This window comes from Loxodonta africana, chromosome 11, assembly GCF_030014295.1.
Source record: "Loxodonta africana isolate mLoxAfr1 chromosome 11, mLoxAfr1.hap2, whole genome shotgun sequence".
Taxonomy (NCBI): domain Eukaryota; kingdom Metazoa; phylum Chordata; class Mammalia; order Proboscidea; family Elephantidae; genus Loxodonta; species Loxodonta africana.
Window position 1 is genome coordinate 25,115,013 of NC_087352.1, and position 27,648 is coordinate 25,142,660.

General features: G+C 52.6%; 1 protein-coding gene across 3 annotated transcripts; it reads right to left on the minus strand.

The window, feature by feature from the left end:
- Positions 1 to 1,305: 1,305 nt before the first annotated feature.
- ZNF787 (zinc finger protein 787) lies at positions 1,306 to 26,325 on the minus strand. 3 transcript variants are annotated; one of them, XM_064293432.1, is made up of 4 exons: positions 25,930 to 26,325; positions 8,075 to 8,163; positions 4,403 to 4,557; positions 1,306 to 3,874 (listed from the first exon to the last, which is right to left on the minus strand). In XM_064293432.1, the coding sequence occupies exon 4, from the start codon at positions 3,858 to 3,860 to the stop codon at positions 2,805 to 2,807; it is 1,056 nt and encodes a 351-aa protein (XP_064149502.1). In that variant the 5' UTR covers positions 3,861 to 3,874; positions 4,403 to 4,557; positions 8,075 to 8,163; positions 25,930 to 26,325; the 3' UTR covers positions 1,306 to 2,804. The 3 variants fall into 3 exon arrangements, with proteins under 3 accessions (XP_064149502.1, XP_010584931.2, XP_064149501.1); XM_010586629.3 differs by lacking the exon at positions 4,403 to 4,557 and having other exon boundaries at positions 25,930 to 26,018; XM_064293431.1 differs by lacking the exons at positions 4,403 to 4,557; positions 25,930 to 26,325 and adding an exon at positions 8,612 to 15,576.
- Positions 26,326 to 27,648: the final 1,323 nt, after the last annotated feature.

Sequence of the window (27,648 nt, forward strand, 5' to 3'; positions counted from 1 at the left end):
GGAATATATATATGCGCACATATATATGCAGTCGTTGAGTGCTGTCGAGTGGATTATGGCTCATGACGACCCACTGTGACAGTAGAACTGTCCCCATGGGGTTTCCTAGGCTGTAATCTTTCTGGCAGTAGATTGCCAGGTCTTTCTCCTGCAGAGTTTCTGGGTGAGTTCGAACAGACAACTTTTCCTTTAGCAGCCAAGCGCTTAACCGTTGCACCACCAGGGCTTCATATATATATGAAGCTCGTGCATGTGTGTGTGTTTCTCAAAATATATACACAACACACATGAAGTACTGGTAGCACAGTGGTTAAGTGCCTGGCTGCTAGCCAAAAGCTCGGCGGTTCAAACCCACCAGTAGTGGCTCCGTGGGAGAAAGACCTGGCTATCTGCTCCTGTAAAGATTTACAGCCTTGAAAACCTATGGGGTAGTTCTGCTCTGTCCTAGAGGGTTGGAATTGACTCAATAGCAACAGGCTTTTTTTAAATACACACACACATTCACACATAAGCGGCAGAATAGTGTTATACTCCCATTTAATAAATTAATTTTAAAAAGCACATATCTTCACTATATCAATGGATGATCTAGAAAGAGGAACGAGGAATCGGGGAGTTGGTATAAAAGAAACACTAAGGAACCTTTTCCTCTATGTATCTATTAATAAGAATTGCATTTGTTATTAAACATACCAATTCCTGACCCAAATTCCACTAGCATGGCCCTCATCAGTCTGACTTTATCCATCAAAACAAGTCTTTTTGCTTTGCTGACTCGTGGCCACAGCCGTTTCTCAAGCATTCCATGAACAGGCCAGTGTGAATGTGAACATTAGACTCAGGCTTTAAGCTCTGCTTTATTTCCTAGCTGGGGGGTGGGGGGGTGGGGGGGTGGGTAATATTTAGCCTCCGTTAAGCCCTGCTGGCACAGTGTTTAAAGCACTCAGCTGGTAACCTAAAGGTCTGCGGTTGGAACCCACCAGCCTCTCCCAGGGAGGAGGATGTGGCAGTCTGCTTTCATAAAGATTTACAGCCTTTGGAAACCCTACTGGGCTGTTCTACTCTGTCCTACAGGGTTTCTTAAGTAAAAATCGACTGGACAGCAACTGGTTTGGTTTGGTAAGCCTCAATTTCCTTACCTGTAAAGTGGACATAATACCTTCCTGAGGAGGTAGGTGGGAGGATTTAGGACATAGTGCATGCGGATTCAGCTCAGCTCCACCTCCGACAACGGGACTGGGCGGGGGGGGGGGGGGGGGGGGGCGGGGGGGGCTGTCCGTGGTGCTGAAGGACCTGACTTAGAGGCATTGGGCAGCCGGGGAATTTGTGGATACTTTTGTCCATCAGAAGCCTGAGCTTGGCTACTAACCAAAAGGTCAGCAGCTCAAATGCACCAGCTGCTCCTTGGAAACCCCATGAGGCAGTTCTACTCTGTATTATAGAGCTGCTATGAGTCGGAATCGACTCCACGGCACTGGGTTTTTTGGTTTTGTCCCTGGTGGCACAGTGGTTAAGAGCACGGCTGCTAACCCAAAGGTCAGCAGTTCAAATTCACCAGGTGTTCCCTGGAAATCCTATGAGGCAGTTCTACTCTGTCCAACTTGACAGCAATGAGTTTCTGTTTTTGTCCGTTAGTAGTTCCCAGGTGCTGCAGACAGTTAAGTCTACCCACAGGCACCTTGGAAGAAAGGCCCAGCGATCTACTTCCAGAAATCAGCCATTGAAAACCTTATGAAGCACATTTCTACTTTGACACACATGGGGGCACCATGACCCAGAGACAGCTTGATAGCAAAAGGCTTTTTTTGTTTTGTTCTGGATCCCGAGTTACTCTGACTAATCTACTCCAGGTCTATGCCAGCAAGAGGCTCCCTGGGCCTGGCCACGCTGTAATTCAGGATACTGGGGTCAGTATGGCCACCCCTCTGTGGCCCGGATCTCACTGCGGGTGGCTCAGTGGGTTACATTTCCAAGAGCTACACAGCCACCCAACGGCCCAATCTACACCTGGTGCAAGCAAGATCACCCTTCTCCACAGATGTCACCCCAGGCCAGGTCACTTCTGCAGCAACTCATGGTGAGGAGCTGGTCTTTTATCCCCTTTCCCAACTCAAGAACCACACAGTGCTGGGACAATTGGATAGTGCCATTTATTGCCCCCGGCCCCCCTTCTCCCACCATGCCCAGGCCAGGGAAGAGACAGTACCCCACTCTTTGTGGGATACATTTGAAGAGGGGGCCGGTTCTGCTTCTTCACTCTTCTGCTACCCCAACCCTGGAGGCGGAGGAGTGACTCAGGCTAGAAAAAACAAGGGGACCCGCAGGGGAGAAAAACATAAGGGGGGAGGATAGGTCAGGGGTGGGTATGATTAAAAGAAAGTCTAAGAGAGAACAGGGGCCCCCCTTCCCCTCTAGGATCCCTCCACACGGAAACAGCTGGGTTCTCTCCGATCCTTGCAGCACCCCTGACGCCGGGAGAAGGAGGGCACACGGTGTCTAGCTTGTGGATTGTTGTCTCTTGGTCTCTAGTTTTCTCACACATGGTGTCGACCTCAGGCTCCCAGGCCGAGCACCGGGAAAGGGTAGGCTAGGAGGAGGAGTAGGGCTTGGAGAGGGTGGGCGCAGTCCAAGGGGAGAGGTGAACGTGCCCAAGCACCCCCTCCCCTAGTCCCCATTGCCCACGTGGACAGCGTGGGGGCACAAGGGTGGGCGCCAACACCCTCTGTCCGTCTCCCCTGGGTCTCTGGATCCCTGCCAAGCCCGGGGAGCCCGAGGAGCCTGCCCATGCCCCCGGGCCGCCGCCCCTACCGGGCCTCCCCGCGGCACTCGCCGCACCTCATGCTGTCCTCCTCCTCCTCCTGGTCGCCCTCATCCTCACCGCCTGCGCGGTAAAAGCTCTGTCCGCAGCTGCTGCAGACGGCGGGAGCACCCACAGCGTGGACCCGCTTGTGTCTCCGCAGTGCAGCGCCCTGCACGAAGCCCTCACCACACTCCACGCAGATGTGCGCTGGCTCCTCACCGCCCGCCGCCCCTGGCCCGTCCCCGTGCTGCGCGCGCTGGTGCGCCAGGAGCGCCGCGCCATGCCCAAAGCCCTTGCCGCACTCCAGGCAAACATAGGGCTTCAGAGCCGGGGCACGCCGCGAGCGGGGGCCTGGTGCCCTGGGCCCGGCCTCCATGGCCGCGGCCGCCGCCGCCGCGCCCTCGCCCGGCGCTCCCACCACGATGATGCCCTCGCCGTCGCCCACCGGGATGGCCAGCTCGCCGTCTGCCGCTGCTGCCTCTTCGGGCGCCTTGGCGCGGCGCACGCTAGCCGCCAGCACCTTGGCCGCCACGCCAGGCCCGGCCAACTCCGGATGCAGGCGCAGGTGGCGCGCCAGACTCTTGGGCTGGCTGAAGCCACGGCCACAACGCGGGCACACGAAGGGCTTCAGGCCGCTGTGCGAGCGCCGGTGCTTAGCCAAGCTCTTGCTCTGCGTGAAGCTGCGGCCGCAGTCGGGGCAAGCGTAGGGCTTCTCGCCTGTGTGGATGCGCTGGTGCTGCATGAGGTTGGAGCTCCAGCTGAAGCGCTTGCCGCACTCGGAGCAGGCATACGGCTTCTCACCCGTGTGGATGCGCCGGTGCTGCACCAGGTGCGAGCTCTGCGAGAAGGTCTTGCCGCAGTCGGAGCAAGCGTTGGGCCGCTCGCCCGTATGCGTGCGCTGGTGCCGCGTCAGCTTGGACCAGTGGCTGAAGCTCTTGCCGCACTCGTTACAGATGTAGGGTGCGGGCGGGCGCTGCCGGGGCGGGGGGCCGGCTGGGGGCGCCGCCGGGGGCGGAGACAGCTTGGTTGGGGGCCAGCTAGAGACATCGTCGTCATCCATGATAAGGATGTCCACTGCAAGGCAAGAGGAGCAGAGAAGAGGCGAGTCAGAGGCTGAGCTCAAGACCGACGACCTTCAGTGTGCAAGGGCGGTCGAAGGCCAGGCACTGCCGAGTCTCGAGTCCTGGCTGGTCCACCCGCTATGCGCCTTCCACTGACACCCGTATAACCCAGAACGGTCACAGCACCCACCTCGGAGGGCTGGCACACCCTAAATTCTAAGGCTGGTGGGTTCCAACCACCAACCTGCTGGTTAGCAGCCCAGTGCTTAACCACTGTGCCACCAGGACTCCTCAAACTCTAAGGCAGTACTCATCAAGAGGGGTCCCAACCTGCAGCACCAGCGTCTCTAAGTCTGGGAACTCGTTAGAAATGCGAGTTCTCCGGCCCCACCCCAGACCTACCCAATGGGAAACCCTAGGAGTAGGCCCCCCGGTGACTGATTCCAGCTAAAGCTTGAGAACTGCTACTCCAGGGCGGGATCCTTTGGAGGTACAGTTTGTGCTGCAACTACTAACCCAAAGGCTGGCAGCTGGAACCCACCCTGTGGCACCACGAATCTGCCTGGTGATTCTCCTCCCTCAAGATTACAGCCAGGAGTTGGAAGCCACAGGTTGGCAATGGGTTTGCGTTGTTTTGTTTTTGCTTTTCTTTTTAGGGGAGGAGCTCTGAGTATTAAAATACAGTCCTTGAACTACCTGGGGCAGAAGAAGACAAAATTCAGGTAGGAAATCAGAAAGGGGGGAACTACTGATGAGGGGGCACGGAGTCTGTTTTGGTGTCAACACAGATGAAAAAAGGAGGTGTAAGAACATCACTTGGAGACAGAGAGAAGATGGAAACACGGAAACTGGGGAACTCTATGTCTGCAGACAGTGAGCCTGGGGTGAAGGGGGACGGCTTGCTTTTCGTCATGAAGTCATCACCACTACCTGATGCATCACAAGTGCTGTGCTCCTGCAGTTAAACATCCTGTTTACAAAGTTGTCAAGAAAGAAAATGTAGTGACAACACACCATGTGATTTACCTACAAACATTACAGTGCCGCAACGAAAATTTTTTTAAATGTTTAAAGAATATTTACAGTACCCGAGACATGAAGTGACACCTGTGATACACCAGAAACTAAGTTGGACAAGGGTGCTGGGGGAAGGGGGTGTGTGGGCACCCAACCTCACCTCCCAGGGGCTCAGGGACTGCCTGTGGTGTCTAGAATCAGGAAAGAAACCCACAAGAGTGCTGGCAGCTTGAAGGGGCTGCTGCCTCTGGTGCAAGACTTGGAAGTAAGGATGGCATAATGGAGGGATGCCGGGCTGTTTGCTTTTGTTTAAATATGTAAGCCTTGGGCTATTTGAGTTTTCTACATGGATCTGGTTTACCATACTTTTTTTAAGTTGGTGTTGAACATACACGGCTTTTGGTGACAGTGAGGACTACTCTATGAACTTTCCTGTCAGTCACATATGCATAATTACACAAGTGCTGTGTGTGTGCACAGGTATGGCAGGTGACAGTGTAAACAACTTTACAGACAACAAGGCGTGAAGAGCACAGAAGTGAGGTGTTACAGCACCAGTTTATCACAGAAGAAGCCGGGCCCTTGGGAGCCAGGCACATGCCCCGGACACATGGAGATGAACACACACACACACACACACACACACACACACACACACACGCAGGCTCACTGTACCACCTCTCTCTCTCTCTCTCGGGGCCTCTTGCCTGCAGGAGCAGGTAACCATGAGTGGTCAGAGATCAGTGGGGGGTTCACACTGGTCCCAGCCTGAAGGGTTGGGTCGGGCCTCTTCCATCTCAGCACCTGAGGCCCAGCCACCTGACCTGGGCTCTCCAAGGACACTGAGGCTAAGCCACTGGCTGGTGAAGGAGCCACGACCCTTAGTCAGCCTCCACCCGAGCGAACGGTGCCCATGCAGCTCCAGGAAAGGAAGAACAAGCCCCTGCCCCTTCTCCACATGACGGCCACAGAACACTTTCTAAAATAAGGCACACACTGCCTCCCCACCCTCATCGACCCTTCAGAACTACAGGACCTCTGGTGGGAGCAGCTCCAGCAAGGCTACCTGACCATCTTGGACAGCCTGCTGCCCAGTGGGGAAGACACTTCCAACAGCTTCCAGGACTGGGAGAAGGGAGACTGGGGGTGCTGAACTAAGGGTGCCTGAGACCTGCCTGTACTTTCTAAATGTCTTATAAAGAGAATGAATTAATGGATGACTCATAAAAATAAAAATTAACTTAATGGTTAACATAGATTTTGGAGACAAGTGGGACAACTTCAGCATGGATGGGGTATTAGATGATATTAAGGAATAACTATTTTGTGAGGAGACATCATTTCATAGTTTGATTTGCTTTGTTTTTAAAGTCCTTATCTGTTACAGGAATTCTGGGTGAAATGATACGTTGTCTGGGGTTGTCCTGAAAGCACTCCAGGAAGAACGCAATGAAGACAGACCTGCAAAACGCTGCCAGTCGCTACAGCTGGGTGGTGGGAAATGGGCTCACTATACCGCTTTCTATGTACATCTGCAATTTCCATGACAAAAAAGATCTTAAAGTTAATTTTTAAGAAAGTTGGAAGGACAAGGGCACAAGACAGAGGAAGAAGCGGGCTGTAGGCCGAGGGATTAGATGGGGAAGGACAGACAACCCCATCCTCTTGTTCCAAGTGGCTGGCTGCCTGGTGGACAGGGAGGTGTCTGTGTCCCATGGCTTCATGTCCTCATTAAGTGCTGGGCCCTCTAAGGCTCAGTTTCTTCATCTGGAGAACTAAGATGCAGGTCCCTGGGTAGTGCAAACAATTTGCACTCAGCTACTAATCAAAGGGTTGGAGGTTCAAGTCCACTAGGAGGCCCTTGGAAGAAAACCCTGTGGAGCACAGCTCTACTCTGACACACGTAAGGTTGCCATGTTTGATTTTGTTTGTTTTTTTTTTTAAGAACCAAGAGAGCCATGGTCCCAGCTTTTGGGAAGGGAACATTCACATTCTTCTGTGGCACCTTAGAAATCAGTGGAAGGGCGGCCAGTATACTTTTAAAGATATATCCCCAGCTTGAGAAGCCCTGGTGGCACAGTGGTTAAGAGCTCAGCTGCTAACCAAAAGGCTGGCAGTTCGAATCCACCAGGCGCTCCTTGGAAACCCTATGGAGCATTTCTACTCTGTCCTATAGGGTCACTATGAGTTGGAATCAACTCCATGGCAACGGGTTTTGGTTTTATCTCCAGCTTAAGTCCAGGACCTCATGACCTTTCTCTTGGGTGACTACAGTGTTCTGCACAGAGAGGGGTTGGCAAGCTAAGGCTCGCCTCCTGCTTTTGTAAATAAAGTTGTATGCGGATATCCGCACGGTCTGGGGCTGCTTTCACACTATGATGGCAGAGTCGCGAGACGACTGAGACCACGTAGCCTGCAATGTGTGCCCTTTCCAGACGAGTCTGTGGATCCTATGCCAATATGGTACCCGGCATGGAGAAGCCCAGCGTTGTTTCTTTGGCATGAGGCCACCCTGCTGTGGAAGCCCCAGCACACAGAGAGCACAGCCTTCGATGAGACGGGGAGATGGAGAGAGGGGAGTCCACGAAGGTGTCAGTGGAGCTGCGAGGTCTTCCAAAAAGTGAATGCCAGGCTGCATGTGGCCCTCAGGTCAGTTTTACTTGATCCCAAATTACGTATTTAAAAAAAAAAAAAAAAAAAAGGCTGCCAACACTTAAAAAGCAAAAGACTTTACATAAAATTGCAGACATCCAGTTTTCCTTGGCGCCTGCCCCCCAGCTCCCCCACCCCTGCACACATCTCCATTACCACCCTCGCCCCATGGGCACCCCCTGTCTGAAGTTTCCTGCTACGGAGTCAAGGGGCCACGTTGGACATGGAATGGGACATCCAGGTCACTGGGGGGACAAGGTGCTTTCAACAACAGATACCTACACTGCCTCAGGGCACAAGGAGCAGTGAACCAGACAGGGAAAAGAGTAGCTCCCCAAGGTCTGTCCAAAGGGTGACGGACCAGCCAGCAGGAAGGGCACCTGGAGAGAATGCACGGCCCCTCATCTACAGGTGGGAAGAGGAGCCCTGAGAGGGGACACATGGCCCAGGCCAAGTGGGCAGCACCATAGCCTCTGGAGGAAGGAGAGGTCTGAGAGGCCGGATGCAGGATCAGGCAGGAGCCACCCCAGTGGCAGCCACTCACCTGGGTTTTCATGGCTGGCCATCTGCTGGTCCTCAGAGTCCAGCGGCCCCGGAGACCAGGCCTCCTCCCGCAGCTCCATGTCAGGGTCCCTGTCAGAAGAGAATCAGGGAACAGGGTTGACAGGATATCCAACAGGGCCAAGGCCCCAATATCGGAGCCTCACTGGCCTCCAGACAGTGGCCATGGGGTGTGGCATTTGAGGGCTGATGAGTCAACGGCTGGGAGGGACATCAAGGCCTCCTCCCTCACCAACAACCACGGGGCAGTTTATAGATAGTCTGGGCTCAGTTCCAGCTCTACCACAGACCACCTGCATGGACCAGGGCCATGCCTCAGTTTCCTCAGTGAGACAGATGGTAGCAGTGGTACTAACAGCGACGGCATGCAGGGAGCTCTGATCACAGCCCCACAGCTCCACGTCAGGCCCTCGGAGCAAGGTGACACCTGAGCCATGGCATGAACAGCAGGGCAGGAGCTACATACAGGCAGGGCTGTGCACCAGCACCAGTCCGAGACTTTCAAGTGCAGTATACGTACCGTAAGACAACGGGTCTCTGGGTGGCGCAAACAGTTTGTGCTCAGCTACTAACCTAAAGGTTGGCAGTTCAAATCGACTCAAGGGTACCACAAAAGAAAGGCCTGGTGCTGTTTCCATTAAGATTACAGCCAAGCCTTTGGTGAAGGGAAAGACAACATACAATACAGGGGAACTCAGGACAACTAGACCAAGGCAAAATTATAGATGTTTCCTGTATATACCCAAACACCTTGAGAGACCAAGCTGCTGGGGCTGAGGGCTGGGGATTATGGTCTCAGGGGACATCTAGGTCAACTGGTGTGACACAGTTCATAAAAAAAAAATGTTCTACATCCTACTTTGGTGAGTAGTGTCTGGGGTCTTAAAAGCTTTCAAGAGGCCATCTAAGATACATCTATTGGTCCGATCCCGTCCGGAGCAAAGGAGAATGAAGAAAACCGAAGATGCAAGGAAAATATTAGTCCAAAGGGCTAAAGAGCCACACGAACCACAGCCTCCACCAACTTGAACCCAGAACAACTAGATGGTGCCCAGCTTCCACCACCGACTGGGGTCACAACAGAGTGTCCTGGACAAAGTGGGAGAAATATGAAGTACAAAATTCAAATTTACAAAAAAAGATCAGACTTACTGGTCTGACAGAGAACAGAGGACCATGGCCTCTGGCCACGCTGCTAACTCAGAACTGAAGCCACTCCCAAAGCCCACTTTTCAGACAAAGATTAGACAGGCCTATGAAACAAACAATAACACACATGAGGAACATGCTTCTTAGTTCAATCAAGTATTCTAGACCAAATGGGCAACAATTGGGCGCCTGCAATAAAGACAAGAAGGCAGGAAGGCACAGGAAAACAGGACTCATGAACACAGTGAACCTGGGGTGGAAAGAGGGAGAGCACTGTCACATTGCAAGGATTGCACAAAACAATTTGTGCATACGTTTTTGAATGAGAAACTAACTTGAACTGTAAACTCTCACCTAAAGCACAATAAAAATTTTTTAAAAAGCATTATTTTTTTCGAAATACATACTAAAATATTTATGAATGAAATGACATTAAGTTGAATAAAATGAAATCATGGTTATAGCGCAGGGGGAAAAAAAAAAGATTACAGCCAAGAAAACCATATGGAACAGTTCTACTCTGTTAACACATGGGGCCGCCAACTCAATGGCAATGGGTTATGTGCCAAGAGTCAATCTAAGACCCTATCTAAGACCCTGTTGTTATATGACAAACCAAATTTACACAGTGTTGTATGTCACAAACAGGTATTTTATGATGTCCTGAACTCACACGGGAGCTATATGATGTCATAAACTCACACAGGTGTTACACGACATCATAAGCTCACACAGACACATCTGAGTGAAGAGCCAGATGGGACTAAAGGGGGAGGAGGAGCCTCGGGCAAGCACACAAGTTCTCCAAAGGAGCTCTCCTCATTTTCCTCTAAAGCATGTTAGTCCAGCAGGACTCAGTGGGGTCCAGTTTCTGGCTCCCAGACTATATTAGGGCCCTGGCTGATTTCTCAGAGGTAGATTGCCAGGCCTTTTCTCTGAGGTGCCTCTGGGTGGACTCAGTCCCAACCTTTCGGTTAGCAGCAAAGTACGTAAGCTGTTTGCAATACCGAGGGGCTCTAGGGAGGGGGTGGTGGGGCCGAGGGCAGTGGGGCCTAAGGCCTGGGCCCTAGGAAGCAGCAGCTTCTCCTCAGGGACCTCTAGAGCAGACCAGGAGCAGGTCTGGCAGGGCCTCAGGCACCACCTAGGCCAGGAAAGGACTGCAGGCAGGAGGAGCAAAGCGGAGACTTGGCCTGGCTGGCAGCGAACAGACCATTCAGGATGTGGGGCGAGGGCACATGGGAACATGGCCAAAGGGAACAGAGGCTGAAGCGCAGCTACGTGGCAGCGGGCAGGCACGGGGACTAGCAGCAAGTGGCCAAGCTCTGGGCAGACCCTCAGAGGGGCCGGAGTGGAGGAGGGAGCTCACCCCAGCACAGCGCAGGCCCTGAGAGTATGAGCTAACATGTGCAAGCAGGCTCCAAGCAGTCAGACCACCCTCGTCACCCCTGCCAGTGGCTCCTCTGGCACTCCTGGGCCTGAAGAACTGTGCGTGGGATAAAGGCTGACTGGGAGCCGAGAAGAGCAGGCACAGGACCAGCCAAAGAGAGAGGATAGGCACCTGCCTTCATTGGACACTCTCTCCAGTGGCAGAATCACACTGACTCGTCCACCTACCCACCACCTCTGATCTCTTTGCCCTCCTCCCTCTGTCAAATGGGACTAGCGGTCCTGTTCTGGCTAATTACAGGACTGAGAGCAGACTGAAGACTTCTAAAGAGTTGCACCCGCCCACTCTCTGACTCCATCTTTATTGCAGCCTAATGAGAACAACCAGCAAGCTGTTATTATCCCACGCAGGACCAGGGCCACCAAGGGCACCCAGGGCGAGCCCAAGGGCCCCTTCCACATTGTGGAAGTCCTTCCTCCCAGCCAGTCCCAGCAACCCCCTCCTCCCACAGGCACGGAGCTCTTCAGGGACCAGGCATTGCTCCTGGCACAGAAGAGACCTTGGTGAACAAGTCCCTGCCTGGGGGGCAGTCCCCTGGTGGGTGAGATGGACTGATGACAAACAAGCACACCAATGAAAATGTGATTTCACACAGCAGAAATGTCTGGAAGAAACGACACTCAGGGGAAGGGGGAAAGGAAGGTGCAGAGGAGAGGGAAGGGAACGGAAAGGAAAGGCAGGAGGGGAGGAGAGGAGGGAGGAAGGGGAAGGGCCGCCAGTTCAGCAGGGAAGTCGGGGCAGATCTCTGAGGGGATCTTTAAAGAGCCACAGGAGGAGCCAGACTGAACAGTGTGTGGCGGGAGCGATGCAGACAGCATGACAGCAAGTGCAAAGGCCCTGGAGTAGACATAGGCTGCAGTCCTGGGAGCGCAGGGAGGTCCTGAGGGGGGGCAGTAGCAAATGGAGGAGGGAACAACAGGAGACGGTTGCGGTGGCGGGGGGTGGGGAGAAGAATGTGAAGTGCAGTAGGTCCTGACACATGTGTGACAGACAGGGAGACTGAGGCTCACAGAGGCAGGTAGGGCTAGACCCTGAGGGCCCCTTGTAGCAACAGCAGTGAGCACGTGAGTAACAGCCATGGTCACAGGGGCAGTGGGGCTTACCCAGCACAGACCATGCCAGGCAGGCACCCAAGTCACTGCAGGGTCTCCCAGGAGATGCGATGGTGCCTCCACCCCTCCCCACCCCCGACACTCCACACCCTCCACACCCCTGCCTGGACCTCTCCTCCTCTAGGTCCTCACAACCACCTCCTTCTAGGCCAGGGTTTGAAAACAGATGTCACCTTCCAACTTCTGCCCTGTTCTCCCCTCCACAACCCTCCCCACTGTGAGGTGACACCCCTTACCCTGCTGCTTTCTCAGTCTGCCTACTTCCTGCACCAGCCCCATGCCAGCATCCCGTCCTGGCACCTGCTGGGTGCCCAGTGCCTGCACAGCGCCTGGCACAGACAGGAGCTCTCTAGGAAAGTAGGCGTGTGGGTGAGTGACCGCACAACTCAACAGATCTGAAAACAGCAGAGACCTGAGAGATAGGCCAAAAAATGAACCTCAACACTTCCACCCCATCACCCACCCAGTCCCACCAGCCCACTTCAGGAAGTGGCAAAAACCACACAGGAAAGGACAGACAGGCTTCCCTCTGCCCAGTGCGCATTTTCCCCACCCTCCCAGCATGCTAAGAGCTGGGCAGAGAGATTCGGGTTAAATCTGTACAACTCAGGACAAACTTGTACAACTTGGCAGCGATATAGTTGAAAAGTCATGAACAAACACACGTGGCCAGGCCGCTCAGCTTCTCCAGTGTAAATCTAAGGGGGAAACCCAAACCTTGGAAAGCACTTCTTATAGAAAAGCGTCCATCAAGGCAGCTTTAAAACAGGGGAACCATCGGAAAACACCCACCAGCCCAGGGATGGGAAACAGTTTAAGTAGGCTATGTACAGAAACTATTCCACAAAATGTTGCACCACCATCAGAAATGACAGTGACAATGCGGCCAACAGTGGCCATCTCCTGCTGATAAGATGAAGAGCTATTTGAAATTTCTTTCTGTTTATCTTCATTTTCTTAGTTTTCTTTGTTGTTATTGTTGTTGGGTGTTGTCAATTTTTGACTCACAGTGACCCTATGTGACAGAGCAGAACTGCCCCACAGAGTTTCCTAGGCTGTAATCTTTAAGGGAGCAGACTGCCAGGTCTTTCTCCTGTTGAGCCACTGGGTTAGTTCAGGCTGCCAACCTTCCAGGTAGTAGCCAAGCACTTAACCACTGTGCCACCTGTAAAAAAAACCTGTTGCCGTTGAGTCGATTCCGATTCACAGTGACCCTATAGGACAGCTTACAACTGCCCTGTAGGGTTTCCAAGGAGCGCCTGGTGGATTCGAACTGCTGACCTTTGGTTAGTAACTGTAGTTCTTAACCACTATGCCACCAGAGTTTCCCATTGTGCCACAGGGCTCCTTTTTTTCTTTCTTTCTTATGGTTAACTGATAATTACGTAATAAAAAGTCGAAGCTGTCAAGGATTTCATTCTACTTGGATCAACAATCATGGAAGCAGCAGCCAAGAAATCAAAGAACATACTGCATTGGGCAATCTACTGCAAAAGGCCTCTTTAAAGTTCTAAAAAGCAAAGATGTCACTTTGATGACTAAGGTGTGCCTGACCCAAGCCAGGCTCTCTTCGATCACTTCAAATGTATGTGAAAGCTGAACAGTGAAACAGACAGAAAAACTGACACATTTGAATTTTGGTACTGGCAAAGAATAATGAATATATACCACAGACTGCCAGGAGAACAAACAAATCTGTCTTGGAGGAAGTACAGGAGAATGCTCCATAGAAGTGAGGATGGTGAGGCTTACTTACTAACTTACTTCAGACACACCATCAGGAAAGACCAACAGCTAGAAAAGGACATCACGGATGGTAAACTGGAGGGTGGGTGAAAATGAGACCCTCAATGAGATGGACTGACACCACAGGTGCAACAAACGGCTCAAAGAGAAGCGAGGATCATGAACTTGGCGCAGGACCAGACAATGTTTTGTTCTATTATACATAATGTTGCCATGAGTTGGAACTCACTCAACAGCAACTAGCAGCAAGTAAGGAAAAAAGGCTAAAAGTTGATTTTTTCTTTTGACAGCTACAAGGACTATAAGAATCCCTGGTGGCGCAGAGGTTAAGCACTTGGCTGATAACCAAAGGTCTGCGGTTCGAACCCACCAGCTCCTCCTCTGGAGAAAGATGGGGCAGTCTGCTTCCGTATAAACTTAAATCCTTGGAAACCCCATGGGGCCGTACTACTCTGTCCCTGTGAGTCGAAATTGACTTGACAGCAACAGGTTTGGGTTTACAAGGACTATGTACAAACAGGAAAATCAGGAAAATCGTGGTGTGTTATGAAGGCACAGAGCAGGATACAAAATATTCTGGGCCCTTGGATTGCAACACTGTTAACAACACAAGCCCATAAGGGGAATGCTCAGACACTGCTGATGGGACTGTAGGGCAGTGCTGCCGCTGTAGAAAATGGTCCTGGAAAACAGTCCTGCACGCACTTCCTCGAACACTGAAACACGGAGTGATCATCTGACCTAGGAATTCCACTTCCAGGTATATACCCAAGAGAACTGAAAACACATGTCCACACAAAAACCTGTACACAAACATTTTTGGCAGCATTATCCCTAACAGCCCAAAAGTGGAGATAACTAATCCAAATGCTAAGTGAAAGCAGCCCGACACAAAGGGCCACATACTGTAGAATTCCATTTATGTGAAACGTCCAGAACAGGCAAGTCCATAAAGACAGAGAGTAGATTAACTGTTGCCTGGGGTGGGGCTGGGAACAGAGGGTGACTGCTAATGGGCTCGAGGTTCTCTCTGAGATGATGAAAATGTTCTAGAACCAGATGTGGTGATGGCCACACAACTCTGACAATGTTAAAAATCACTGGAGTGTATACTCAAAAGGGTACATTTTATGGTATTTGAATTATATTCCAATTAAAAAAATAAAATAAGAATGAAAACCATAAAAAAAATTACATTAAAAATAAAAGGGATAGGGAACTACTCCTTGTTTTATGCAAACCAAATTTCCTTGTATGTTCCTCCCAGTCCTATCAAGGTAGCAATAACAGTTAAAAACTGTTATAACTATTCATTACAAACCACATTTACTGTGCAAAAAAACTAAATTAAAAAATTGTATGGGCCCTCTAATTATACCGTAAACATTAAGATGAGGAAAAAAAAAAAAGCATTAACGAGGCTGAACAGGTAGGATCAGACATAGGGCTCTGCTACCTTCTTTTCTACTCTGTAACTTGTTTGCAAAGTGGTTCTGGAGCCCTGGTGGCGCAGTGGTTAAGAGCCTGGCTACTAACCAAAAGGTTAACAGTTCGAATCCATCAGGTGCTCCAGTTCTACAGTGCCGCTACGAGTCAGAATCAATTTGACAATAAAGGGGTTTTTTTTTTGGTTTTATACATGCATAGTTGCCCTGGTGGCACAGTGTTTAAGTGCTCAGCTCCTAACCAAAAGGTCGGCAGTTCAAGCCCACTGGCTGCTTTGCAGTAGAAAGATGTGGCAGTCTGCTTCCGTAAAGACTACAACCTTGAGACCCGTATGGGGCAGTTCTACACTGTCCTATAGGGTCGGTCAGAGTCAAAATCCACTCAACAGTGCTTGGTTTTTTTGTTTTGCCAAGAGGTCACAATGTGTCTCCACTGAAACAACTGACATGTAACTAAATAAAAAGCAGGGATTTCCCAGCTAAGAGCCTTCCCTAGGCCTCCACCCTCATCCCAGCTTCCTGCAAAGAGCAGACAAGGCTTTGGGGCAGAGGGAAAGATGGGTTTGCCTGGGACTCCCCACAGCTCCCCACCCGCCCTCCCACCCTGGGCTCTGCAGCTTCCTAATTCGACCCTTACTGTCTGCATCTACCGAACAGCGAAACCCCAGTGGCCTGCTGTGGGCTGACACCAGAGTACCGTTTGCTCAACAATAATGTCCTGAGAAACCCAGACTTTCTGCAGCCACTGAGGCTGGATGAACCCCTGAAATTGGTGCCCTGAGATCTTTACACCATAAACCAAAAATACCCCTGAAGTCTTCTCTAAACCAAATGATAGGTCATTTAGTAAAGAACGTCTGCTTTGAACATGGTGCTCTTTTGAAGAACTATCTTTACACGATCAAACTGACAACAGCAACTTGAAAGGACAGGAACCCTGGGGGTGGGGGTGCAGTGAGTTCATGTTACCGGAGGAGGAACAACTCAGAAAAGGGTGACAATGGTTGTACAACTCAAAAAATGTAATCAATGTCACTGAATTGTACATGTGGAAATTGTTAGGATGGTGTATGGTTTACTGTGTATACTTTTGAAAACAACAAAACATTAAAAAAAAAAAAAAGAATGTCCTAAGCGCCCCGGAGCCCCACGGCCCCGAAGATGATAGGGAGGCAATACACATGAAAACAAACATCACTTCCCTGGGTGCCGAGAGGCGGGAAGGAATCCAGCGGGGCAGGGAGCGGAGGGGCCGATCCTGAGCTAGCTTTGTGGGAAAGGGCTCTCTGTGGGGTAGGCCTACCACAAGACGGAAGGAAGCGTGGCGATGAAAGCAGGCGGACCAGGGGTTGCAAACTTCGGCCTGCGTACAGGTCCTGCTGCTACTGCCTTCGGGCTGTCGTGTTGTCAGGGCTAGATGATTTTCGCCTCACAGCAACCCCCTGTGACAGGGTAGAACTGCCCCATAGGTTTCCTCGGCTGGATTAGCAGCTGAGCAACTCATCTTAAACCAGGGCTTCCTGCCTTTGAGCTAAGGGTGGTTTTTATGCATTGAAAGTTACATTTTAAACAATCATATAAATACCTACACGATATCGTCTTGGCTGGTAAAGGCTAAACATTTACTATCTCGCCCTTTCCATACAAAGTCAGCAGACCCTTGACGGTAAGGAACAAGGTGCCAGGATTTGGAGGAAGCTGTCAGCCAGGGGAGACAGACAAAGGCCTTGGGTGGGGATGAATGTGAGGGGCTTGGGCAGGTGAGAAAGGGAAAGGCAGGGTGGTTTCTTGGGCCTGCCACCAGGGCCTTCACTGGAAGGGCCCGGGGCTTGGGGTTAATGCTGTGCAGTCACCATCCTGAAATTCTCGTTAATTTTCTCTCTGAATCTACGTGTGTAAGTGAAGTTTGCTGGGTGGGCCAAAGGCGCACTGGCCAGGGGCTTAGCGCCTTAGCTCACACCTGGTCCTGCCCTCAGCACTCTGTACTACAGGAGCCAGGGTGCAGGGAGGGTGGGCTGGGTACTCGAATCCTGGGCTGAACCGAGCCCCTGAGCACAACTTTTCTCCTGCTTTTGGCATAAACGACCCACACGTTCACTCTGCACTGGCCTGGCAAATCACACAGCCAGCCCTGGAGCAAGATGCAGAGGGGAGAGAGACGATGGGGAGCCGGAGAACAGGGCATGGAAAGCCAGGCAAGGCTTTGGATTATATCACAAACATGGCAGGCAGCCACAGTCTTAAGCAGAACTTTACGAAGGCTTTAAAGAGAGGAGTCTTCCTGCTTTCTGTCTTGTCTTTTCAGGGAGTCCCCTACGTCTAGCATAGGAGCTGGGAGCCAGCGGCACCGCCCTGGGGCAGAGCCTGGTCTTACGCATCTCAGTTATACCACACCTCACCCAGAAACAGGGTGAAAGTGGACAGCCCAGCACCAGGCAAAGGGGGGTGTGGTGGATCCTGTCCCTCCTTGCCTGGATCAGAATTTAACACAACTCTCACCACCTTTGGAGTCCCTGGGTGGCACAAACAGTTAAGAGTCTGGCAGCTAACCAAAAGGCGGGAGGTCCAAGTCCACACAGAGACGCCTAGGAAGAAAGGCCCAGAGGTCTACTTCCGAAAAACCAGCCACTGAAAATCCTATGAAGGACAGGTCTACTCTGACACATATGGGTTCACAGTGAGTCAGCATCAACTCTCTGGCAACTGGTTTGGTTTTTGATTTCCTCACCTTAATGGCTAAGCTGAGCCCTGCCAGGAAAGCTGGGCTGCACTACCAGCTGTTTGGTGTGTGACCTTGGGGAAGGGCTTGGCGCCTCTGCCTCAGCTGCCTGCTCTACCAAATGGGGACAATGACAGTTAGGACTTCACGGAGTCCTGTGAGGACTCTAAAAGTGGAGGTCTGTAGGACCGTTCAGCACCCCTTGTCACTTGAAGTCAGCTCTTCCTGGCCCACCCACTCATTCCAACCTGTGCTGGGGCCTCTGATCCTGATGCCGCATGTGGGCACCCCCAACTGCAGTCTCAGGGGTGTGCATGTATACGTACGTGGGGGCCCCTGCCACTCATGGCAGTGAGAGGACACACCCAGATGTTGGAGGAGCCTTTAGGCAAGGACGGCCCCTAGGAGAAAGCCTTGAACCTGCTCTCAAGGAGCCAGCCTGGCTGTGGAATTTGATCAACTCCCAAGCTGAGCGCAAGGGCCCTAGGCCTCTCTTCCAGTGCAGGGCCTCTGCTCAGCAGCCAGCCTTGGATGGAAGCCCCTGGGGCTCTTGGCCTCCACCCTGGCCTCCGTGTTCTCTTCACCCTACTCTGACCTCCAGCCTCAAGGATGAAGGGTGCCCTCCCCCAGCCCACCCCAAGCTTGGGCCCTGGAGCAACTCAATTAGCATGCACATCTGATGGCTCTGCTGGCTATTAAATGCTAGACAAATTATTGTTAATATTGTTATTAAGGCCCTACCCACCTCCTCTGGATGCCTGCCACCAATTATCCCCTTTCTTCTGCTGCCAATTTCACCTTCTCCTCCTCGTCTGCTGGTTCAGTACTGACACCTTCCTTCTCAAGGCTGCAGCCTCAGTCTCCCGTCTGCCCACTCCCTCTGCCCTGCCCTGCACCTGTCTCCCTCAGCCCCCTGCTCCATGCCTTGTCTCTCTGCCCACAGCCTCTCCCTGTCCCCTTCTGCCCAACCCCACCCCAGTTTGTCTCCCCACCGCTTTCCTCATCTCTCCCTGTCACTACCTGATCCCACCGCATTTCAGTCACTGCCTCCACCTCCTCGCCTTACCTCCCAAGCAATCTCTACTCTAACCCCACCACTTCATCACTCAGTCAAGACCCCTCTCGGACATTCTGGTCACCAAATCCAGTGGCTATTTTTCAGCCTTAACCCTCCATGTCATCCCTGTTGCAACTTGCAAACACACACATGCACACACATATTCATCACATACACATACGCACATCCATAAACACAACGTGCACACGTGTGCACACACATACAACAAACACACGTGCACGCATGCCCTGTGCTGCCTCCTCCCTGAAGCCCACCTGCCTAGCCGCCCATGACACAGCCCTCCACAAACCCCCGTTCCTCACTCTCGTCCCTGCTGCTGTGGCCTCCTCTGAGGCCTGCCCACTGTCACCCTCCCTTTCCCCTCAGTTCACACTCCCTGGGGCCGCATTCCCTCCTGTGCTGCCCTGGCTCCCACCTGCCCCTCTGAAGTCCAATCTCCACAGCATAGACCACCACTCTGTTCAAACCCAATTAAAACCGGGAAAGGATCTGAATGGGTATTTCTCCGAAGATCTGTAAGTGGCCAGTAAACGCAAGGGAAGAAGCTCAACCTCATTAGCCACCAGGAAAACGCAAATCAAACTGAGGTACCGTCTCACGCTCATTAAGATGGCTACAGCAGCGCAGTTGTTAAGCGCTCGGCCACTAACCCAAAGATCAGTGGTTCAAACCCACCAGCCACTCTGTGGGAGAAAGATGTGGCAGTTGGCTTCGGTAAAGATTTACAGCCTTGTAAACTCTTTGGGGCAGTTCTATTCTGTCCTATGAGGTCACTATGACTTGGAATTAACTCGACGGCAATGGGTTAGGATGGCTGTAAAGAGGCACTGGTGGTTCAGTAGTAGAATGCTCGCCTTCCACGTGGGAGACCAGAGTTTCTGGCCATCGCACCTCACGTGCAGCCACCACCTATCTCTCAGTGGAGGCTTGTGTTTTGCTATGACGCCGAACAGGTTCCAGCAGAACTTCCAATTGAAGACAGACCAGGAAGAAAGGCCCAGCAATCTACTTCTAAAAATCAGCCCATAAAAACCCTATGGATCACAGCAGTCTACTGTGCAACTGATCATTGAAATGGCACAGGACCTGGCAGAATTTCACTCCATTGTGTGTGGGGTCACCGTGAGTCAGGGGCTGACTTGGAGGCGGCTAACAACAACAGGATGGCTATAACCCAAAAGTCAGATAATAACAAGTGCTGATGAGGATGTGGAGAAATGGGAACTCTTGTACACTGCTGGTGAGAATAGAAAATGGTGCAGCTGCTGTGGAAACCAGTCTGGCAGTTTCTTAGAAGGTTAAACATAGAGCTACCACGTGACCCAACAATTCCACTCCCAGGTATATACTCAGAAAAAAATAAAAACAGATGTCCACACAAAATCCTGTACACAAATGTCCACAGCAACATTACTTACAGTAGTCAAAAAGTGGACACAACTCACACGTCCATCAAGGGGGATGAATGAGTATACAAAGTGTGGTACATTCTGGAATATTATTCAGCAATAAAAACAAAGTCCTGATACATGCTACAACATGAATGAACCTTGAAAACATGCTAAGTGAAAGAAAGTAGACATAAAAGGCCGTATATAACGTAACTCCGTTTATACGAAACGCCCAGAATAAGCAAACCCATAGAGACAGAAAAAAGACTAGTGGTTTCCCAGGGCTGGGGGAGAACGGAATGGGCGTTGATCGCCAATAGGTACGGGGTTTCTTCCGGGTGTGATGAGAATGTTCTACAATCCAGTGTGGTAACAGCTGGAATAGCTCTGTGAATACACTGAAAACCACTGAATTGCACACCTTAAATGGGTGAACTGTATGGTACATAAATTATATCTCAATAAAGCTGCTACTAAAAAATAAGTCAGTTTCCTCACTCCCCTGCCTGAATAGCCCCTAGCACACATACACGCTGCACTTAATTTAAAATCTGAGCCCCTCCCCAGACCCTCCAAGCCCAGACCTGGCCCCAGTCCCCTCTCCAGCTCACCTATTCCTCCAGCAGCCCTCGCTCTTTCTGCCCAGGCCTTGACCCTCTCTCCACCTGGTTCTCCACCTGGCTGGCTCCTCACCTTTCAAGGGTCTGCTCGAATGTCACCTCCTTCCAACTGCCTGATGCAGAAGGGCCACCCTCCCCACAATTCAACCCATCTCACACAGCATGGTCATAAGGAGTCCTGGTGGTACAGCAGTTAAACACTTGGCTGCTAACTGAAAGGTTGGCAGTTCGAACCCAGCCACTCCATGGGAAAAAGATGTGGCAGTCTGATTCTGCAAAGATTACAGCCTTGGAAACCCCATAGAGCAGCACTATTCTGTTACAAGAGGTCACCAAGAGTTGGAATCCACTCGACAGCAAAGACTAACACATGGTATGGTTATTTTCTTCCCAGCACTCACCCTCACCTCAGCTCAGCTTCTTTACCTGCGTTCTCAGGGTCTCTGTCAGCTCCTCCCCACATAAGCTCCCTGAGGGCCAGCACCAGGCTTGTCCCGGGCACCCTGGCCCTCACTAGGCCCTCATCGAGGCTAGCATGTGGCCAGTGCCTAGAAGCTACGGTCTCCACTCGATGTCTCTTCTCTTTGGTTCCTCGGCTTCTACAACAGCTGGACATGCCCCAGGAGGCTTGGATGCAACCAGCATGTCTCCAGGGAAATCCTTCTGCTCTCCCTAACCAACTCCCCCAACCCCTCTCCTGTGAGCAACTCCAGCCCTCATTCCCAGCAGGGCAGCCCTGGTCAGGCATGCTTGCCTCCAGCCTGGATCCCCAAGCTGGGTAGACCTGACATCTGCCCCATGTCCTGCATCTGTCCACACCCCTTCAACCACTTGACCAGAACCGGACCCTCACAACCTCAGACCTGTTGTTTAAACCTTTGGGGTCTCCCTGGTGACACCAGCTGAGGAAGCAAAGAGAAGCTCTTTGGCAATTCTTCCTGTTTCCTCTATGGTGTTAGTTTTGGTGGATGACATTTTCCTAGAACACCTATAATGCTTCCCACCGGTTTTTAGGTGTACTAAGACACAGAGAGCTCAGCACAGCAGTCCCCGTGTCTCCAGCTCATCTTGCATCAGTTTTGGTAGATGACATTTCCCTAGAACGCCATCCACCCTCCAAGCAGGTTTTTGTGATCCTCCTCTTCCTCTGTTTCTATGCTGATCTCTCCCTTGTCTCTCTCTCCCTCTCTTTCAGTGCTTTGTCCATCTTTTCCTTCGTTAGGTTACCTAATGATATGTCAGGAGCAAGGCTTCGAACCAGTTCAAAACAGTTCAGACAAGGTTGATGGAAACACAGCAGCACACACGTTGCACGTCGGCTTTTTACTCAAGTAGGAAACAGGCAGTGGCGCCTCGCTCAAAGACAGTGAACAACACTCACTCAAAGCAGCGTGGTGGGCTGCCATTTTTTAGCGGGGCACCACTGCCTGTTTCCCACTCAGATAAAAAGTAAAAACCTGACGCACAAGAGGTTTGGCTGCTATGCAACACATACACTGCCCATGTTTCCGTCAGCCATAACTGAACCATTTTGAAGCCCTGGTTAGGAGCCCTGGTGGTACAGTGGTTAAGCATTCTTCTGCGAACAGAAAGGTCAGCAGTTTGAACCCACCCAGAGGCTCCACTCAAGAAAGACCTGGTGATCTGCTCCCATAAAGATTACAGCCTAGGAAACCCTATAGGGCAGTTCTAGTAGGTTATACGAGGTCACTATAACTTGGAACTGACTCAATGGCACCTAACAAGAACAAGGTGAAGAATACCTCCTACAAGAAGCCTTCCCAGACCCATTCCTTCCCTCAGCTCCAACTGCCCTTTCTGGTTAAATGACAGCAGACTGTGTTTACTAATCACATAGTCTCTAATCCCCACAGGGTGAGATACCAGGAGCACAGCGCCTGGTTAAGGGGCAAGTCCCTCAAGGCAGGCTGCCAGCGTCAAAATTGAGGCCCACCACTGACCAGCCACATGGCTTTGGCAAATTGCTTCCTCTCTGGGTCTCCCCTCATCCTCACAGGGTTACTGTCAAGGATGAATGAGATGTGACACAGGCTGAGTGTTCCATGTGGAGCCAGATGCCTGTTGAGCGTCAGCTAGAACTGCCATCCCTCTACCACAAGTGAGGAAGCCAAGGTTTAGAAAAGTGGCGTGACAAATCCAAAGCCATCCAGCTAAGAAGCAGAAGAGCACAGGAGCAAACCCAAACCTGCTGCACTGCAGAGGCAGTTTCCCTCTCTCCTCTTGGAACACTCAGCACTTTCTCCTCTTAACTTCCATTACTATGGGGGAGTCCCACGTCCTAGAGAGGGGTCCCTGTCTTACTCTCCTCTACAGCGTCACCACAGGGCCCAGCCCCACCTCCCTGGGCACCCACAGCACAGCCGGCACAGCGCCCACTCCCAGGGTACAGGGTCTGGTCCCCACACAGCTAGCACAGACCGTGCACACAGGCATCCTAGGAAACCCACCACTCTCTGACCAGTCTGACCATGAACTTCAAGGCAAGAACCACAACTGATGCATTTCTGGGTCCCCAGCATCACCCATTCCAAGTTTCAGAAGATGGGGGCCAAACAGTACTCGGTGTGAGAGAGAAGCCAGTCTGCAAGCCCAGAGGGACAGAGCAAGAGACAGAGGTAACAACAGAGCCTGGAAAACTCCCCCAGGGAGGCCATGACACACCTGAATCCAGGACTGGTTTGGGGGCTCAGTGGCTGTGAGGTGATGGCCCTGTGAAAGGGTGCTGGCACTGTTAGTGTGGCTACCCCGGCCACCCCCACCTCCCCGCCCTGAGGCTGGGTCAGGACCACCCCTCTGTGGCTCACCCAGCCTCCCGTCAACTGATCATAGCACTCATGCCTGGATCCTGACTGTCCCCAAACCTAAACCTGTACCTGGCGTTCCCAGAAATGAGTAGGAGGCTGGGCCTAGGAGTCCCTGGACCAGCCAGCAGCCTGGCATGCGGTGCAGGGTACCCCATCAGACTGGGAGCCCGGAGTCCCCACTCCTGACACGTTCAATACCACCTCTGTCCCCCCTTCCCCAGACCCAGCCTCAACCAAAAAAACCAGTCAGCAGAGGCAGTGGTTCCGCTAAGAACACGTGCACTGGACTCACATGCCAACCTATGTTCTGACCCTGCATGGAACTTGGGCTAGGGTGTGCAACCAGAGCCCCGGTCCATACTCACAAAACAGGGTTGAAGACCTCTGGAGGCTTACAACAGTGAATGACACCGGCATAGGGCCGGGCCTGCTAACCTGCATCTGTCTCCACCTGGGAGCAAGCAGGAGCCTCAGGAGACACGGGTGGATGGAGGACGGGGCTGGGGAGGCCGAGCACCCATGCTCTCAGAGGAGCTCTGAGCATGGGGGCCCTGAGGGCTGTGTGCAGCTGCCTGGTGACCTTGGACAGCAAACCCGGGCTGGGGCAGGCACCTCTTCTGGCCCTACTGCGGGGCACTCACCACCTTGTGCCAGAACCCTGCGTCTCCATGCCAGGACAGAGCATACGTTTGACAGCCTCTTCACGTATTCAGTGACTTACAGGCACTGCAGCCCATTTCGTAGAATGGGGAACTGAGCTGGGAAAGGGGAAGCAGCACGTCTGGGGTCATGGAGCTGGAACAGTCAGAGCCAACCAAACCTCAGAATGCCTGGCTTGGGGGCCCACTCTGCACACTTTATTCCACCTCCTGGAGGTCTGCTCCAGCACCAAAACTAAAGCATGACACACCTTCCCCATCAAATAAGAACCATTATCACTGCTCATCTAAGATTACAAAAACAATGACAGCAGAGGTAGGACTTGACCCCAGGCCTGTCTGCTTCCAGAGCTCTCCACTAATCCACTACAGGTGTCCTCCCACCGACAAGAGAATTTAGATTAGGTAACTTTCTGTTGGAAAAGGGATCAGACATGCATTGGTATCAGTGAGAATCAGGTCCAAATGTTCACCCTGCGGCTAAAGCAGGAAGAACAGAGGAAAACGTACGTTTAGCCAAGAGGCTGAGGGTCTCATGGAGCAGATAAGCCCAGATAAACGGCAAACCCAGGACTAAGGCCAAATGTCTCCCAACAGGATCCCTAGCACTTCCCAACAGAAAACCGGGCAGTAACACTGAGAAAACAAACGATGTCACCCCTTTCCAAAACCCTGACCGTCCCCTCTGGAGTTTGCTAGGTCAGCTGTCTCCTCCCTGGAACTACGTATCAAGTTTTTGGCCACCCCGGGTGGTGACTGGGTCCGGATCTGCGTTTCTGCTCCTTGCTTCTGTCCCTGGTGCCCAGCACAGAACCTCGAACTGGACAAGCCCTGTCCACACTCGCCGCTGAGAGCTTGCCCGCGGATTTAAGCAAGGGGCCTTCTCGCATCTTTACAGACTGGGGTGTCTTTGACCGTCCCTCCCAGACCAGGAGTGGCAAATGGAAAATACACGGGCGAGGCCTCAAAACACTGACTGGGCTCCGGCCGCTGTCCTCGCCCGGCCCACAGGCCACGCGACGGCTGACCTTGGCCCGCTCCCTTCCCTCCCCGGGGGCGCGGGAACGGGAATGAATGAGCCTCCAGCCCGGTCGAAGGCCACGCGGTCCGGGGAGACCACCGGCCCCAGGTTCATTTGAAAAGGAGCAGTCCGGAGGCACAGGGGCAGAGGCTGCCCCCGCGATATCGCAGTATCCAGTCAGGCCCCACTGGGGCCTCCACTTCCGGCCAAGGCCGGTGGACCGGGTAGGCGGTAACACGGGGGGGGGGGGGGGGGGCGCCGCAGTGGTGCGCAAGCGCACTCGCCAGGCCGAGCGCGCTCCCCCCCGCCACCGGGCCGCACACGCGCACTCGCGCTCCACAGACCACGCTCTGCGCGCCTGCCCGTCCCCCTCCCCCATGAGACGCCGCTCACAGACTGCCTCGAGCGCACGCTCCCGCCGGCCCCTTGACACGCGCACGCGCACTCAACCGCGCCGCCCGGGACGCGCGCCCACTCACGCCCCCCGGCCGCGCGCACGCGCACTACGCCTGCCCAGTCGCGCTAGCCCTCCCGCCTCCCCCCCCCAACCGGGAGCCCGGAGGCCCGAAGCGCGCTCCCACCTCGTCCCGAAGGCGCACGCCCCCGCCCTCGCGCCCTCCCCTCACCTCCTCGGGCCCAGGGCCGCCGCGCCGCGCTCCTTCTCCTCTCTCCTCCCTCGCGGATGGTGGCAGCGGCGGCAACGGCGACTCAGACCCTGGGGTCAGGGGGACGGGCGCCCAGGCCGGAAGTGACCTTCCCGGCCGCTTCCGCCCGCGCCGCTCCCCCCCACCCCGGCCCCACCGCCCTAGGAATGCAAGCCCGGCGACCCGGCCTGGCCACCTCTTCCCTCCCCCGCCTCAATGGATTGGAGCGGGTGCCTTGAGGAGCCACTTCCGGGTGCATCTAGGACACACGGCCTCCGTCCATGCTCTATGGCGCCTTGCGCCGAGGGGCGCCGGGCCCCGCCCCCTTCCAGGACAGGAGGCGCGGGCTCGGCCCGTTAGGCGGAGACTTCCGGGTGTTGAGGGAGGTGCCCCCCTTCGTCCCGGTGCGCCTCGCGCCTGCGCCTGCGCGGGAAGCTCCGGGCCCGGTGGAGGGGTGGAAATGGGGCCGCTCATGCCACGCCGGGTCCTCCCGTCGTCTCTATCATTGTAACCCCTTCCCTGCCGAGCTTCCTCAACAGCTGCGTGACCAGAGGAGTCCCTTCTCTGACTCGCGACCCGCGTCTCCATCTGTCCCCATCTCCCCCCTCTCAGCTTCAGTTTCCTCTCTAAAGTAGTAACACGTCGTGCTCCTCCTCGGCTTTTTAGATGCTGTGTGTGTACATTATGTCTGAATGGGCCCTAATCAATAACTTGTTCCCATGTTAGTGCATGGATCCTGATCAATAACCTATTCCCATGTTATTGAGTGGGTCCTGATCAATAACCTAGTTCCATGCCCGTGATCCATAGATCACGAGATACAGAGAGCCCAGGTCACTTAACGAAGTCCCACGGAGAATGGCAGAGCCTGGGTTTGAACACGTGGAGTCTGGCTCCAAATCCTTGTATTTCACCTTGACCACACATACTGCCTCCACTAAAAGAATATTGATCATAGCAGCTAAGAATTCACCTTCTCACCTCATGCTAGACACTGAGTAAGCACTCGCTGAATGTTGGGTATAGTATTATTGTACAAGACAGATGTTTAAATTATTGTTTACACCATAGTGTCCTCCAAGGCTGGTCCTTCCCCAATTCTCTGCTCTCTCTCACCTAATCTCACCTGAAGGGTAAGATGATTTGTCATTACTATTTATGGTGCAGTAGTTAAGAACTCTACTGCTAACCAAAAGGTTGGTGGTTTGAATCCACCAGACACTCTTTGGAAACCCTATGGGGCAGTTCTACTCGGTCCTATAAGGTCGCTATGAGTCTGAATCGACTTGACGGCAACGCGGTTTATAACTTTTATTATCATCATCGCTGAAACTCAATAAACTTGGGAGTCAAAAAAAAAGTGATCTCAGCTGTCAGCAATTACTTTAAAACAAAAATGAGAATGTAAGTAGGCAGGGAAACTAATGGAAATGAAACAACCAGAATGGAAATATTGAGAGCATTCACACATTATGAAGAATGTAACAAATGTCACTGAACAATTTGTGTAGAAATTGTTGAATGGAACCTAAACTGCTGTGTAAACCTTCACTGAAAACAATAAAATACTAATTAAAAAAAAAAGAATAGGATCTGTATGTCAGTAGTTGTATACCCTGGGCAAATGATTCCAACTTTCTCAACCTCAGTTTCTTATCTGTGAAATGGAAGCGAATAAGCTAATACATGTAAAATTTGCTC